Source organism: Myotis nattereri (assembly GCF_964212035.1).
Source record: "Myotis nattereri genome assembly, chromosome: 13".
Classification (NCBI taxonomy): domain Eukaryota; kingdom Metazoa; phylum Chordata; class Mammalia; order Chiroptera; family Vespertilionidae; genus Myotis; species Myotis nattereri.
In genome coordinates, this window is record NC_138088.1 from 34,071,557 (window position 1) to 34,088,961 (window position 17,405).

The 17,405-nt window shown below is 43.8% G+C and overlaps 1 protein-coding gene across 1 annotated transcript in view; it reads left to right on the top strand.

Moving 5' to 3' along the window:
• PAPSS2 (3'-phosphoadenosine 5'-phosphosulfate synthase 2) overlaps positions 1-17,310 on the top strand; it is a gene marked incomplete at its 5' end in the record, with an annotated part of 43,854 nt that extends 26,544 nt beyond the window's left edge. The window contains 5 exons of the mRNA XM_081105218.1: positions 5,431-5,636; positions 11,421-11,556; positions 12,547-12,815; positions 13,845-14,074; positions 15,503-17,310. Of these exons, the coding sequence (XP_080961344.1) occupies positions 5,431-5,636; positions 11,421-11,556; positions 12,547-12,815; positions 13,845-14,074; positions 15,503-15,644 (983 nt within the window). The 3' untranslated portion in view covers positions 15,645-17,310. The remainder of the gene's footprint in view (positions 1-5,430; positions 5,637-11,420; positions 11,557-12,546; positions 12,816-13,844; positions 14,075-15,502) is intronic.
• Positions 17,311-17,405: the final 95 nt, after the last annotated feature.

The following is a 17,405-nucleotide window of genomic DNA, read 5'->3' on the forward strand; positions in this document are numbered from 1 at the left end:
GCTAATCTGGCGTTTGCCTGAGGCTATCTGGCAAATGCCTCTGTGCAGGGCTTGGGCGGGGCGGGTCGCACAGGATCAACAGGGTGGGCCTGAGAGAGCAGTGATGGCGGCTCTCAGTCCTGTCCCCAGGGGCTCTGCCTCTCTGAGTCCCAGCACCCGCTGCAAAGCTCGGAGAGAAAGCTGCACTCGCTCTGACCGAAGCCAGAAAGTCCCGCTTCTCCCGTTTGAGTCTGGGTCCCTAAAGACTCGCCTGTATCTGGAGCTCAGAGTCTGCGACTCCCTCCCGATTGAAAACGCCAACCGCGCCCTCCGCCGCCAGCCCGCTCCGCGCACTCCGCACCTCAGAATTTGACTTCAGCACTGCGCCTCCTCTGAGTGTCCGTATGCGTTTCTCTTTCCTCCTAGTTGTAGGACTTCCACTCAGCCAGCGTTCCAGTGGTTCTGGGTGATGTCCCTCCGTCTTTTAGTTTCACTTTTGAAGTAGTTGTTCAAAGCAGCAAACTCCGGCGTTAACCTATGCCGCCATCTTGGTTCTCTCTCTATGTGTGAAGTTTTAATAGGAATTTGTTCCTTATTGCTTTAAGATTACTTTGGTGCAGAGCTGAAAACATGTTTCTTAAGTGTGTTTATATTTTTCTAGGCATGGTCCTTTCTGGTATGCACTTTAACTTTCCAAGTAGTTAAATTAGTATATGTAGATTTATTATATTGATTAGAAATGGTTGAGAACCTAACTAAAAAAAAAAAAATCCAATGAACCAGTTGGAATTGCTAACAGTTCATGATACAACCTGTTATAATAGAATAACGCTACATTCTTCTGTTGACTGGAGTCCAAAGAACAGGAAAGTTCTGGATCAGATGCAGCTGTTGTTTATAATGTTGTAGTTGGCTGACAAAAGTAAACTCATTTCTAAATTGTTGCACATTTTGTTCCTGAGATTTTAAAAGATTTTATGATCCTTTCCGCTAGTTACTTCTACTGAAGGTTGATCCTCTATTTAGTTTCACAAATCTGGAAATAGCATTTACAAAACATTTGTAATTGCTGAAGGATAAATCAATTCTAGATGCCATTTAAAGTGGATGCACCTGGTTGGATTGTGAATGCTCGTACTTCACTTGTTTGTGATGTGTGATTATGCACGAATTCAATGGCAAGCTGATGATTGACAAGTATAGAACTGGGAATAAACACACACTTGCTGTAAGCTTCTGCACTGTTCCAGAATGGAAAGGTAAAATTCTGAAGATGTCCTTTATCGTTGGCATTGTTTTCTATCACTGTTTTTTTTTTGTTTGTTTGTTTTTTTTCTTTAAAAAGCCTAGGTAAGCAAAAAGTAGTTTAGTTTCTTTCCCCTAGAAACATCCCCAAACAACCAAAAAGATTGTTAAAACGAAAGACCTGCAAGGTTAAAACAAAAGGCTTGCAAATTATTTAAAGCAAAAGCAAAATCATTCCACTGAACATGAAGTGATGTTCGTGGCCACAAAACCACAAGACTCTTTTCTAAAGTGATATATATCACAATAAAATGCCTAAAGCAGTCCCCACAGGACAAGAAGGAAAGAGGCTGAAAGCCTGAATCAATGTAAAACGATGGGGGACGTTTCTGCACAGAGTTCCATTGTTGGCTACGTTTTTGTATTAGCAAAGTAGATAGAGGGGATGATAGGGAAACCACCGCGAATCTGCCTGCGCCTGTCCGGGGTTGTCGCCGCGGGTGTATGAGACCAGTTGGCACTTTACTCGGTAGAACTTCTTCCCGTGACATCCCACAGATGAGCTCTCTTTATCTTGGCACTCTTGTCAGGGAGTGCTGATTCCTCGGTTTGGATTTTCACTCAAAGCCAAGATACAGGTGGGCCAGAGGCGACACAGGGCAGGAACCTCGTGGACCTAAGGAGGAGATGGCAACAGGAAAGCAGAGTATTCCTTGGATTTCAACCACCTCAGAACTGGGCTTCCTCCAGCATCCTGCCCATCTTTTGCTTTGCATTTGTTTTACTTCATTTTGATCAAGTTCCTCTTTATAAGCAGTGGGGTCAGTCATCCACATTCCACAGAAGGTTTCTGACAAGGTCATCAGTAACCTTGAAGGTGTTTGGAAGGGCGAGGGCTACGCCCTCTATCTTGCCCCGAATCCTCCATTTTTGGGCAGAGCCATGTGCTCAGCAAAGAGCTCCTTTCCGGAAGAAGCCCAAGCCTCTGCTAGCCACACCTAGGATTTCTTTAAATTAACCAATGATAATCAAGGGACATGCGCGCCATAGATAGGACCACATCCTGTGTAACGAGACACCGACTTGCGTCTGGCCAATAGGCAGGGCCCACAGTCCCCTCTCCTCCCCTTACTCTACCCCCCTATAAAAGTCCTCTTCCCACCGGGCTAGCCCTCTCTCTGCCACTTGGCTTGCCGTGCGTCGGTGAGTGCGGTCAGGGAGCTGAACTAGTTCAAATAAAGACTCTTTTGCTTTTGCATCGGACTCGGCTGGCTCCCTGGTGGGCTTTTGGGGATCTTGAAATCTGGGCATAACAGTGTTAACCTCTCTCTTGTTTTCTCAATTAGACTATGCAGTGGATTTAACTATCTTTCACCATAAACCTCTGCTGCTGATACAGTGCTTTATAATATGCCTCCTCCCAGCAACCCAGGGAAAACCATATTATTTATTATCCCTACTTTCAAGTGAGGAAATTGAGCACAGAGGGGAATGGCACAGGTAGTCAAGGGGAGAATGCATGACTGAGTTTAGTGTTCTCTGCACAGGGCTTGGCCTGCTCTTATTGCCTCTGAACTTTGAAACAGGGGAGTTATTTGAATGACAAAACCCATTACTTTCTCTGCACAGTGTCTTCTTTTTGGTTTACAAGGGTTTGAAGAGCAGGTTACAGGATTTTATGATAGGGTTTCTTTATTGCTGGCAGTTGCTGTCTATATTCTGTGACATTCTTTACATTCTAGTAACTTCTGGAGAGAATTTAATAGGAGTAAAGTGAGATGCCTGGAGACTTTGGTTTCATAGCTGCTAGAGGGAGTGTTTGGCTCCTCAAAACAGAACTCAGATCTCAGATCTTTAACTCTGTCGGAGGCATTCTGAATGTTGGCTTTTGAAAGTTAGGTTCAAAAGACTTCATTCATCTATGGTGCATTTCCTCAAATCCATAAGTAACTGCATTTGTTTTCTCTGGAGTTCAATGTTTTCTTTATTTACCTTCCTTTCCTTTCCTTCTGACTCTTGAACTTTGGAACTCCCCACAAATCTCCCTAATATTCTTTCGTTAGGGCTCCATTTTCTTCCCTGTACGTACAACAGAGAGACTGACACATTCGCTAGGATGTTTGAGCACCATTACAAATGGAGAAAAACAGTTGTGTGATTTCTCTTGAATTAATTAGCTGGCTTCATTAAAACAGATGTTTTCAGGGTGCCAAACAGTATCCTTTTAAAAAGCCCCAAACTGAGAAACGTCAATGTTTTTCTCTCTCTCTCCCTCTCCCTTCCTCTCTCTCTCAAAAATCAATAAACAGTAAAAATAACAGAATGTGTTAAACATAAGGAAACTTTAAGAAGTGACTCCATCATCATTAGTTATGCGGTTATTATGCTGAGCTCTAATGTAATGGTGCCCTGAGGACTGGGAGACCATTAGGATTGTTGGTCTCAGATTAAAGGAACCCCCGCCCCCCTCCCCCCCATGACTCTGTATTTTTTGTTTCTGTATAAATTTGGTTTTTCCAGAGAAAAAGGAGGGAGGGAGGGAGGAGGGAGGACAGGAATCGGGGAGAGGAAGAGACAGAGATTTATTTTAAGGCAGTGGTTCTCAACCTTGGCTGCACATTAGAATCACCTGGGAATCTTTCTAAAATCCTGATTTCTGGGCCTCATCCTCCAGAAATTCTGTTTCTTTGTTATGGGATGGGGCCACAACATTAGTGACAAAGAAACAGAATTTCCGGAGGATGAGGCCCACAAATCAGGATTTTAGAAAGATTCCTAGGTGATTCTAATGTGCAGCCAAGGTTGAGAACCACTGTTTTAAGGACTCAATTATGGCAGTTGTGGCGGTTTGGCTAGTCCAAAATCTGCAGGGTAGGCTGGCAGGCGGTAGACCCAGGGAAGAGTTACAGTTCAAGCCCAAAGGCAGTCTGTCTGCATTATAGGATTGTATACCTGAAACCTATATAATTTTATTAACCAGTGTCACCCCAGTAAATTCAATTTTTAAAAAAGGCAGTCCGCTGGCAGAATTTCCTCTTCTTAGAAGGTCTAACTTTTTCTATTAAAGCCTTCAACTGATTGGATGAGGCCCACCACATTATGGAGGGTAATCTGCTTTCCTCAAAGTCTACTGACTTAAAATGTTCATCTCATCTAAAAATACCTTTAGAGAAATGATTTTGAAATCTAGAAGAATGTTTGCCCAAATATCTGGATACTGTGGCCTAGCCAAGTTAACACATAAAATGAACTATCACCATTTCTATCTGTTTTTATATAGTTTTCCTGTCTCTTCCTTAACGGTCAAGCTATCATATGACATTTCTTGCAGCTGAAAATGTAAACTTTCTGAACACCACATTCCACATCTTTCACTTTGCTGTGTCATATGCTAAGAAGCCAGTTGCCCAGGTTTCTTAATTACCTTTTAAAGTAAGAGACTCATCAAGATGAGAGGCGCTCACTCTCCAAACAAAGGGCATGACTTTAGTAAATAAACTGGATGTTGTTTCTCACCCCTCCCTGTTCTTTTGACTGATGGTTCTCCATTGTGGTTGAGCCAGCAAGACTGGTGGTTTCCAGGTGAGTCTTTTCAAAACCGTCTAAGGGTGATGCTGCCCCTGGGCCACAGTAAACAAACAACATCAAGAGGACTGCTTGTTTGGGGGTTCTGCTCACTAATATTAAATGTCTGGTGTGTGTGTTTTTTTCTTTTTCTTTTTCAATTCAATGTGTTAGCAGTGCAATTAAAGTCTAAATAGATAATGAGACTTGCCGGATGTTGTGACAAGGTTCATTTCCAAGGAAGACTAGAGGGGTCTTTTTGTGTGTCTTTTTTTGTTTGTTTAATTAGGGTTTTAAAGACTTTCAGCTCCCTAGTCCGTTGAGGTCAGGCCTGAGCTTTAAAACGGGGACCCAGAAGGGAGACACCCCTCCCTGGTCCCTTAAATTACGGAGACAACCTCCACGATCTGAAACTCAGCCCACTTTTCACAAGTGCCCACCTCCTGCTTTGAGAAGCCCCTCGAGGACGTCTCATCTAGACTCTGGAGAAGCTGGTGCAGCTAGCACAACCATGTGGGATTTAGGTCTTACTGCCAATTGCAGGAAACGTTTGGGAGGGGCATTGTGCACACCTGAGTCATCCGTACAGGACAGCACACACTGTGAGTCCCATATTCACGCACCACGTGGCTCTCTCTGCAGACGGCGTGATCAACCTGAGCATTCCCATCGTGCTGCCTGTCTCTGCGGACGACAAGACGCGGCTGGAAGGGTGCAGCAAGATCGTCCTCACATACGGCGGACGGAGGGTGGCTATCTTACAAGACCCTGAATTCTATGAACATAGAAAAGAGGAGCGCTGCTCCCGGGTGTGGGGGACAACATGTGCAAAACATCCCCATATCAAGGTAAGTTGCCAAACCTTCCCGAAGGACTTAGAAAAACTGGAGTTAGATGGAAGAATGCATTTCCAAGGGAGGTTTTTCAGGCTTTTCCTTGGAGGTCTTTTTAGAAAGGGGCAGAGAAATGTCTTTCATTTGGCGGGCTGGTCTAAATGAGCTCTTGTGCCCTTGGCTCCTGTGATGTCTGGGTCCCTCAGCTGAGTGGGAAACAACTGGGCCGGGAGATAGTTTAGTCTAGCATCATAAGCAACTGTAGCTATGCACCAAACCGACATTCACAAGGGAGGTCAATTTCTTCCTACAGAATGGGTCCAGCCAGTCACTGGGAAGAGACTCAGAGTTCATGCTCTGTGGCCAGGGCGGAGGTGAGGGACATCCTTTCAGTAAACAAAAATCAGTGCAGATATTGGCAGAGTTTCCAGAGGGAACATACCACATTTTCATCACCGGATATTTTTTAGATTGAAAAATGTACTCATCTGATTAGGATCATTTCAAGTTTCTCCCGCCCAAAGGCAAAACAGACTAAACCTCCTCAGATTCCCTCACAACTTCGGTTTGGTGGGTGGGAGTGGAGGGTATTATGGAATTGCTAGAGGTGGTTCATTTCCCATAAAGGAAAAACATGTGAAATTGAATACAAAAAGCATTCCTCCATCCAATATTAAAACATTAGGGTTGACATTTTAAAAGATGGGACTTGTCCAGTTCCGTAGCCGGGGTAACTACCTTTCAGAAAGTCCCAGAACAGAGAGCAATTTGAGGCCCGGGAGACTTTAAAAGCACATCTTCTCTCTGGGCCTCAGTTCTTCATCTATAAGAGGAGGGATCCAGACTCAAAATAACTCCAAGATCTTTTTCAGCACCAAGACCCTGCACAATGTTTAAATAAATCTGTTCCAATCTGTTGGGAAAACATGTTTTTATTTTTTTACCTGAAATGTCGCAAGATAGGAAGGGCTTTTTCAAGGCCGCTGGTGGCAGCCTTTGATGGACAAAGTCAGTTGGCTGCAAAGCAGCTTTTCATTTGTTGGACCCAACTCTCCACCCTGCAGATAAGCAACTTTAATCTTGTTTTTAAAATAGTTTTATTGACTTTACACCTTTTTAAAAATATGTTTTTATTGATTGGAGAGAGAGAGAAAGGGAGAGGGAGGGAGGGAGGGGGGGAGAGAGAGAGAGAGAGAAAGAAGGAGAAAGAGAGAGAGAGAGAGAGAGAGAGAGAGAGGAGAGAGAGAGAGAGAGAGAAACATCAATTGGTTGCCTCGTGTACACACCCTGGCCAGGGATTGAACCTGAAACCTGGGCATGTGCCCTGACAGGAAATTGAACTGGCAACCTCAGTGCATGGGATGACACTGAGCCACACTGAGCCAGGGCAATCCTCTTTACTAGTAAACTTCATGCACATCCATCTCAAAGCCATTCAAACAGTTTCTCTCCCAGAGGCCGGCAGACTGTCCTGTAAATTGCTAGACTGAGAGCTATTTGAGGAATTCTGCTTTGGGCCTTCATTATGCCTGATAGCAATCATATAGATTTGTGTTCTCATCTTCACTCAGTGACCTAAGGAATAGTTGCTTGTCGTCAGGCCAGTTCAGGTTGTTCTACTCTTTGGGCCTGACATCCACATACACACGATTAGCATTAAAAGGAAAAAAGCAACAACAGCACACCAACCAAACAAACAAACAAAACCTAAGGAATTATTTCTTTTCATCTTATCTTGCAACATGTGCTGGCAGTTGGAGCTCAGAATTTCTTAGAAGCCAGGGAGAGTGGTGATGAAACTGTGACCTTGACATTATAGTCAGTGACTCTGTACCATTAGGTTATTAGAGGAACTCTGTAAACATTCCCAGTGAGCTAGCTAATGGTGAGAAATGGGCCGTGGATAACCAGACAGAGAAAGACACTCACCTGTAAATACTACATTTGGAGTGCTGAAGGTGTGTTTACCAGACACACAACACATGGGTTTTATTGGGAAAGAAACTCTTTGCGTTGTATTTTTTTAGCACCTTGAAATTCACAGTAATACTTAATCATGTGTTTTTTAAAAAAAACACACCAAATCTTCCAAAAGTAATTTCGTCTAAAAGTAATCATAGGTCTTCTTATATTTCCATGTGGCACTGGGAGTGATAGTTACATGGAAAATGGTCACAGTCACCAAGGAAATGGTCTGCCTCTATTGCATTGCTCCTCATTGAAGTCACCTTGACCTTCCATTCAAGTCATCCCCAACCTCTCTTTCAAATCACTAACACGACACCATGTGACATGATCTCAGATGAAATCATGAGGAGGAGCAGGTGAAACTTATAAAAATGGTGCTAGGAGGAGCCCTGTTGCCTTTAATCCATGGCTCTCAAAGCTTCTCTAGATGGTAATTATTTCCCACAATGCTCTTGTGAAGTAGTCCCCTTTTATAGACGTGGAAACCAGGAGAACAGAGTGTGACTTCCCTTTAGCTTTGCAGTGAAGACCATATGGTCAATTCGACCAACAGAATCATCTGGGGAGCTTAAAAAATTACCCATTACTGGATCCCACCCTCACAGATTTTGGTTGCCTTGGGGTCAGTTCTGGGTGTTGGGGGTAAAAGTTGCCTGTAATTCTAATGTACCATGAAGGTTGAGAACCACTGCATTAGATAATTATCCAGAGCTCTGTCCTGTATGGCTCCCTGTGGAGATTTCCTGCAAGCACCTTGCACTCAACATTTGCAACCTCTCTGTTCCCTTTCCTGTGTCCCCCCACTCAGGGGCAGCTCCACCATCCAAATGTTGGCCATGTCCCAAACCTGGGTGTCATTCTTACTTCTATCTTCTCCCTTGTTCATGCAGTCACCAATCCTGATGTTTCTGCCTCTTGTTTTGCTTGAATTTCTGTTTCAGCCTGTGCCAGGACATTTCATTTCTTCCCTCTTACCTTACTCCTCTCTGATTCTGATCCTTTCTCCATTTTTTGGCTACAGCAAACTATTCAAGCTTTATATAGGAATTCTTCATAAAGATCATATGACTTCATACTGTCTCTTACCACCACCACTCAACATATTATCTTCTCCAGTCATCTCACCACTCAACATCCTCTCTCTTACTTTAGCATATGCTAGTCCCTCAACCTAGGACACTTGTTCCTTCACCCTGCCTCCTCACCATATTCGTACTCCTTTCCCCTTTAAGAAGTTGGCCTTATTCCCATGACCCATGAGCCTGACTGGGTGTCCCTTCTTTGTCCTCCCAGAACACTTTGTGCTCCAGAGTCCTTTGCCCGTGTCCTGTTCCACAGTATTGTTGCCCATTTACTCTTCTGGCAGTCCACTCAGACTGCCAAACCATGAGATCCGGGACCACATCTTGATTTATCTTATTCACCATCAACTCCCTAGCAGCAAGCCCAGACCCTGGCACAGAGGAAGTGCTGACTGGGTGGAGGATGGATGGAGGATGCCTCTGAAGGCAGTGAGGAAATAGCAGCATGGAGACCACTGATGAGGGGCAGTGGTGCAGTGGGAAGAGCCTGGTTTGGAGGAGTCCTAGATATGGGTCCTAGCTGACAGCTCTTTGCACTTGAACTCTGCCAGTTCCTCTCTGTGAAACTGCCTTCTCTGGAAATGAGGACATTGAGTCCATGTGATTTACAGGTTCCTTACAGCCCCAGAATTCCATTACAATAGATATCACAAAAATGAGTATATATTCTCCACTTGTGTCACATGTTATTTTTTCTTATCAATTCTGTTCTCTGAACCCCTTTTTCTGAACTCTCCATTTCTCCCCTTCCTTCTACTTTCTTTCTCTCCTCTCCTTTCCCTTTTTCATTCTGACCTCTGCACCTTCCTGTCCTCAGCTGCTCCTCTCCTGATTTGCATATTCCCTCTTCCTCTCCAGGTTGTTTCTTTCAAGTCTTCCTTTACTTGCCCTCTTGGAGCCGATTGACCTTTCGCAATCTTCATCCTAGTGTTTGAGGTCATCCTCTCCTCCTTTTTGCATTTCTGCTCTCTGGATTCTGAGACTAATTACCCTTTCACTACTTCACTAGCCTTTCTTAAAGCCTGTTACTCATTCCTGTGTGTGTGTGTGCAGCTCTGCAAATCTCTAGTTCTGTGTGGTTCCAGGCCTGTCTTTGGCAAGAGGTGGGGACTTATAGAAAATTAGGCAGAGCCAGTTTTGGGGACCATTGAATCACACTGGGGAGTGACCATTGGTTCAACACCCCCTTATGAATGGAATCAGTATAGGGTGGACCCCTAGCGTCCAAAATGAATTACTACACTCCCAGGGATTTGGGGGTCTTAAACCTTTCAAAAGTTTATCTATAGTCTAACTTAAGCAATGAGGAGAAAGTAAATGTATAGGTATAGGCATTTGAAAATATTCCTAAGTGATTTTCCTGAGCACAGAGTTTAGGGGCCATGAAAACATAACCAAATCCCTTGCACAACCCCCCTCTCTCTACCTAGGGCTTCTCAGCCACAGCACTATTGACATTCGGGCTGGGAATTATTTGTTGTGGGGCTGTCCTATGCAATGCAGGATACTGAGTAGCACCTCTGGCCTCTACATACTAGATGCCAATAGCACAACTTCCCCATCCCGGTTGTGACAGTTAAAATTGTCTTCAGATATTGTCACAACCACTCATTGTTGAAAATCATGGTTCTCTTCTAACCCCACATTCCCTGAACGACTCCCCCTCAATGCTTGAGGATGGACACTGGCTCTAAGTTGGCACTGGTTTATTGCAGTGTACTTGTTTATTGAAACAACAAAGGTTGTCATGTTTTTCTTTTTTTGTGAGTTTATTGAGATGTAATTGACGTATAACACTGTGTAAGTTTAAGATATACAATGTAGCCCTGACCAGTTTGGCTCAGTGGCTAGAGCGTCGGCGTGTGGACTGAAGAGTCCCAGGTTCGATTCCGGTCAAGGGCATGTACCTTGGTTGCGGGCACATCCCCAGTGGGGGGAGTGCAGGAGGCAGCTGATCGATGTTTCGCTCTCTATCCCTCTCACTTCCTCTCTGTAAAAAATCAATAAAAATATATATATTTTTTAAAAAAAGATATACAATGTAAAAACTATGGTTAGATGCCACAAAGCAAGTGGTGATGCCTAGCCATGCCTGTTGTCAGGCCCAAGGGCCTCATCTGTCCATCCCTGTCGAAGGGAGTGCTAACCTTCGATCCTTTCATCCAACACTATCATGGTTGCCTTTTTCATTACTTTGACCATTCCTCACACCACTCTCACACCTCACATTTGTGGGTCCCACAGTAGAAATACAAAAGAAGCCCACATATCATCTTTAAAAGTTATATATTCAATGAATTTAAATATTTTTATCTTTCTACCTTGACAGCTATGCTTTGATAACAATCTGGAAGGCCAGGTTCAAATTTAGGCACCTTGATTCTGCTGGAATATGGTCGTGTGGAGAGCCAGCTCTTGGCCTGGAGCCGGTCCGCCTCTTCTGTGCTTGGTTGGCCTTGTCCCATGTCATCATGGCCCTCTGGGTCTGTCTATTTTGTTTCTGTTTGAATTTCTAACATGGAAAGTAATGCTAGATATAACGCGAGTAAACAGAAGCCCTTTGGGGGTTCTCAATAAGTTTTCAGAGTGGAAAGGGACTGAGAGACCCAAAAGTTTGATAAATACCATGCGAGAATTGCTGAAGCGTTCAAGGTAGTCAGTGCTAACCCAAGATTGGTCCACGAAGAGAAAAATTTTCAGGTATACAGATGTCCATATTAATGACTAATTCTAATAATTGTCTTTCTAGATGGTGATGGAAAGTGGGGACTGGCTGGTTGGTGGAGACCTTCAGGTGCTGGAGAGAATAAAGTGGAACGATGGGCTGGACCAGTACCGCCTGACACCTCTGGAGCTCAAGCAGAAATGTAAAGAGATGAATGCTGGTACGTAGGCTGGTTCGGATGCATTTCTACCCCTTACCACCCTCTGATGACCGAATTAAGGGTATCAGCAACAGCACGTTTATAGTTTAAAAAAGCTGGAAACATCTACTGGTATGTCTATTGATACAGAAACAGTTTACAAAGTTGAACTATATCCATACACTGGAACACTATCCAGCAGTTAAAAATATGCACCGACACGGAAAGACACCCAAAGTGTATTTATTAAGCGAAAAAGCAACTTGCAGAACCATATAACAATTCTGAAAAACAAAATAAAATATGATGATCGTTTTTAAAACCCGAAGCTCTTTCTGTGTCTGGAAGCAGCAGTCTGGCAGCTGCCTCTGGGGTGGAATTGGACCAACGGGAGGGAAGATATTCACGTCACATATTTTGAAAAAGATGGAGAAACAACAATAAGGTTATGGGTGATTTTTATATTATATTTTTGACTTTCCTGTATCTCCCAACTTTTCCATAATGGCTATATATTATTTCATAACCAGAAAGAAAAAGTAAGACTCTCAGGTATCCATCACTAAGTCAAGTAGTTTTGAAGTTTCCCTTAAAGAGAAGATTTGAAATTATATCGCTAGATTGAGACCTTGCAGGGGCCCCAGGAAATGTCCCTCATTATCTCCCCCCACCCCCCCCAACTCCGGGGAAGTGAGACCAGAGCAGGGACGGATGACTGCAGTGGCCACCTGCCTGAGCCTGGTTTGCTGCAAAGGTCCTGCCAACAATCGCTTTCATTTCTGCATCAGCTCTCCCTCTCGGGCTTCCTGCCTCTGTGCCGTCCCTGTGTAAAGAGTCTGACCTTGGCACCTTTGGAGGAACATCCCTAGAGGCCCAGGTGGATTCTCCAGCTGATTATCAAAAACAAGCAGCTCTAACGAATGCACTGAACAATACACACAGCTGCATCTTCCTGTTCCTGCAGACAAGCCACACTGCATTTCTCTGACCTTGGCCTGTTGTCTTGCCCAGATGCGGTGTTTGCCTTCCAGCTGCGCAATCCTGTGCACAATGGCCACGCTCTGCTGATGCAGGACACCCGCCGCCGCCTCCTACAGAGGGACTACAAGCACCCGGTCCTCCTGCTCCACCCTCTGGGCGGCTGGACCAAGGATGACGACGTGCCCCTGGACTGGCGGATGAAGCAGCACGCAGCCGTGCTCGAGGAAGGGGTCCTGGATCCCAAGTCAACCATCGTCGCCATCTTCCCATCTCCCATGCTGTATGCTGGCCCCACAGAGGTAAGTGGTACCCTGAGCTGGGCCATGGGACTCAGAAGTGCAGGCTCAAACTTGACTTAAAGAGCAAATGAGTCTCTGTGATCTTCCTTTGTCATGAGTAGATTCTAAAATCTTCTGATCTCTCTTCTTTATCCAACTGACCTATATTTCCATGTAGTGCATATAAAAGTGCTAGAAACATCAAATCAAACCTGTCAGACACCACCTTTGAGAATATGGAAGCTGGCATGTAAATGAGGTAGATCGTACAACTTAACTGGGTTATAGGGCAAGTTGTGTCTAACCCAATATTCAGTTTCTGAAGTCCCAGTGACTCTGAGTCTCCAATCTCTGTGAGCTACGTTAGAAGCGCACGGAGAATATGTCCCTCTCAACACAGCGAGCCTATCAGAGACCTCTGTCCCACGGCACCACTGGTGTAGTGGATCTGAACAAGTTTGCAGGAAGTGTGATGAACTGAAAGGATCTCCACCTTCTGGAATGTCGCGGAGTTTAACAAATTAAATCTCTTCAACCAGATCAAAGTTCCAGGCCTCCTAGTTCTCCTCTCCACCCTCTCTGTTTCTATCTGAGCTTTAAAGAAGACAGTTCATTTTGAAATCCCGTTGCTGTGTTGAACTGGAGTCAATGCATATGAAAGGTAATTGGCTCATTCTTGACAGTCAGAAAAGAGACACTGGAGCTTGTAATTTCCTTAACTGTGATTTATTCTGAATAGAGAAGGACTAGAGGGTAAAATCCACACAGTTCTGTAAAGCAGTGAGATCTGAGTGTTCCTGGTCTGCTAGCTTTGAAGAGATGAGGAAATATAACCTCAGCTTCTAAGAGGGGGATTCTTATCTTTAAAGCTCCCGTCCCACCCAACATAACCAAGCAGATGAAGAAGAGAGAGTGGAGTCTTGGACACATCACTGACTCTCTTGCACTTATTAGTGGGCCAACATTACTGAATTACCTTTAAAGCAGAACAAAGGCATGTAAAGAATTGGCCGAGGATAACCAGCGTGTCCCTTACCTGATGTTTCCTAGGTCCAGTGGCACTGCAGGGCCCGGATGGTTGCGGGGGCCAACTTCTACATTGTGGGCCGGGACCCTGCAGGAATGCCCCATCCCGAGACCAAGAAAGACCTGTATGAGCCCACTCACGGAGGCAAGGTCCTGAGCATGGCCCCTGGCCTCACCTCTGTGGAAATCATTCCGTTCCGAGTGGCTGCCTACAACAAAGCCAAAAAAGCCATGGACTTCTATGATCCCAAAAGGTAGGTTTTCAAAGGAAAATTCGTTTTTTGTTTTTAATCTTTATTGTTGAGAGTATTTCAAATGCCCCCCTTTTTACAACCGCCCCCCCCACCCCCCCACCCTCCCTGTTCCTGCCCTGCCCCTGGCCTTTACCATCTTGTTTTTGTCCAAAGGTAAGATCTTTGGTTAATCTCTTCCTGCCTCCCCTCCCCACTTACCTCTTAGATTCGTCAGTGTGTTCCATGCTGCCATGCCTCTGATTCTGTTATTCACCAGTTTATTTTGTTCATTAGATTGCTTGTTCATTTATTTTGATTTTTAGATTCAATTGATAGATATGTATTTCTTGCCATTTTTTTCATATTTTTTTAAAATATATTTTTATTGATTTTTTACAGAGAGGAAGGGAGAGGGATAGAGAGTTAGAAACATCAGTCAGCTGCCTCCTGTACACTCCCCACCGGGGACGTGCCCGCAACCAAGGCACATGCCCTTGACTGGAATCGAACCCGGGACCCTTCAATCCTTAGGCCGATGCTCTCTATCCACTGAGCCAAACTGGCCAGGGCGGTTGTTCATATTTTTTATATCTTCTTCTTTTTCATCTTCTTAAAGAATACCTTTCAACATTTCATGTAATATTGTTTTGGTGGTGGTGAACTCCTTTAGCTTTTTCTTATCTGTGAAGCTCTTTATCTGACCCTCAATTCTTTTTCTTTAAAATTTCATTTTATATTTTTAAATATATTTCTATTGATTTCAGAGAGGAAAGAAGAGGGAGAGAGAAATAGAAACATCAATGATGAGAATCACTGATTGGCTGCCCCCTGCATGCCCCCCACAGGGGATCGAGCCTGCAACCCAGGCATGTGCCCTTGATCAGGACAGGGATCTCAACTACTGAGCCATACCTGCTGGGCCAGAAAAATCTTTTTTTTTTCTTTTTATTGATTTTAGAGAGGAAGGAAGAGGGAGAGAGAAACATCAGTGATGCGAAAGAATCATTGATCGGCCGCCTCCTGCAAGCCCCACACTGGGGATCGAGCCTGCAACCCAGGCATGTGCCCTGAATGGGAATCGAACCGTGACCTCCTGGTCCATAGGTGGATGCTCAACCACTGAACCACGCCGGCTGGGGCAGAAAAACCTTTTAATGAGCATTATGAGGCACTAATCATACTCAGAGCACACAGAAGTAGGCAGAGCAATACAAGACACTTCCGTGAACAGAGTAGACACAGTACATATTGAATGGATAGCTGCATTATGTCCCCTTCTTCTGTAAGTTCCTTTACTGAACTGAAGAATTAACGAATTGCCATTTTAGAAGGTGCAGCATTTTACAGAAGGAAAAATAATGTGTTCTCAGAACCCACAAGCTACTCCAGGAATCTTTAAGGAAGATGTTATTTACCTACGCAGAGTTCTCTGTTCCTATCCTGTGACAGGCACAATGAGTTTGACTTCATCTCAGGAACCCGCATGAGGAAGCTGGCCCGGGAAGGAGAGAACCCCCCAGACGGCTTCATGGCCCCCAAAGCATGGAAAGTCCTGACAGATTACTACAGGTCCCTGGAGAAGAGCAGCTAAATGCCCTCGGCTCCAGCTTCTTTCTCAAGTGCTTTTTGATTCCCTTTCCTATTTTTGTGATTAGATGCTTTGAATCCAATTGTTTCTCAATGACTGATTTTAGTGGTTTATAATGAGGTAACAATTGTCTAAAATTTAGAGTTAACTTCAATATATAAAAGTCAAACTGAAGACCAAATCTTAGCAGGTTAACGGCAATATTACCAACATTTTAGAATGAAATTGATTGTATTGTCTACTGCATCTGAACAGGTATGTCCTAGATTTCTTAAAGCTCTGACCATGTGTCTAGTTTACTTGCCAAAAAGGAAAGCACGTTTTCCAGCTTAAGTTTTACCAACCTACCCTCTACCAATGTTACACACAAGAATAAATCAGATGGGCAGCCTCTTCTATACAACAAAATAATTTCTCACCCTGAATGAGGTGTGACTCACATCAAGATTCTTCCCAATATTTCTCCTCATGTCGTATACAGCCCTACTGCCCAATCTCTTAGGTGCTGAAGTATGATCTGACTGGAGAATGTGTGAAAATGTGAATTTACTCTCAGAGATCTATGCAACCTACTTCTGCCATGAAAGTTCTATTAACTAATAAGAGAAGTCTTAATGCACTTCCGTGAATAATATAACTCCAGTGAAACCGTGTCTTGTCATTAAATAGCATAGAGTGCTTTGATGAGATTTCCACCCAGGAAATACTGTGGAAAGTTACTTTTTCTCCTCTATGAAGAGGCTATGCCTTTACACTGTAGCAGCAGCTGCTATAACTGAACACCATTCGTGTCATCAGATTACTGAGCTGCTAAAACTGGAAAAGACCACAGAAACCATCGAAGGCAACCCTGTCCCCTGACAGGTGACCAAACTAAGACAAAGCATGAGCACATGCTTGGTGAGCTGCTGGGCATGGCAGCAAAAACAGAAAATTGGCATGATCAGGAAGTACTGGTGGTACTGAATGAGCACCCAGGCCACGTGACTCCCTCTCTGAACTCGGTCTATACTGTACAATACAGGAGCCAGGTCTGATTCCCCTCAACTGCTTAGTAAAGCTCCTTAAGTAGAGGGCACTTACAAAGCAGCCTTCTTGGATGCTGAAAGGTTGAGTTTTTAAAACTCAGCTGATTTTATTGCAGTTAAAAAAAAAAAAAAAGCAAACTTTTTCCAAAGACATATTGCTGGTTCTGAGACATCCAGCCCCTCTGATGGCTTTACTTCCTGGGAGGCAATCTTTTTATACTTTATGTGTAATTCCTTGTGCTAAGGGATATATGAAGAAACAGTACCTTTTGTACATGGGTCTCTCTGGAAGAGACTTAAACTGGAAGGAGAAAACTGTGATTTTTTAAATATTCTGTGTTATTTTCTTAAATACTAATCTTAGCTAATGAAAGTTCTTTTGAGAATAATATACAATCGTCACAGCAAAGTGTAACTGACTGTCTTTAATAATGAGTGCCTATATTCACCTAATTGGAGGTACTCATAATTGCCTTTTTAAAAAAACAGCATTATTTATTGAAAACATGAGACAGAATATAGTGCCTTAACCCATATAGTTTGTGATTTTTAAATATATTTATAACTGTTCTTCTGCTCTAATACCACACAGTGCAAATGACTATTTGTACGTACAACTGATGCTTGTTAATAAATTTCTCAAAATAAACGTCAGGGCTTCTCTGCCTGTAACACTGAGTGTGGGTTGACCACATGACTGTTGAGGGCTCGGTGACTTCAAATAACTGGAAACAGC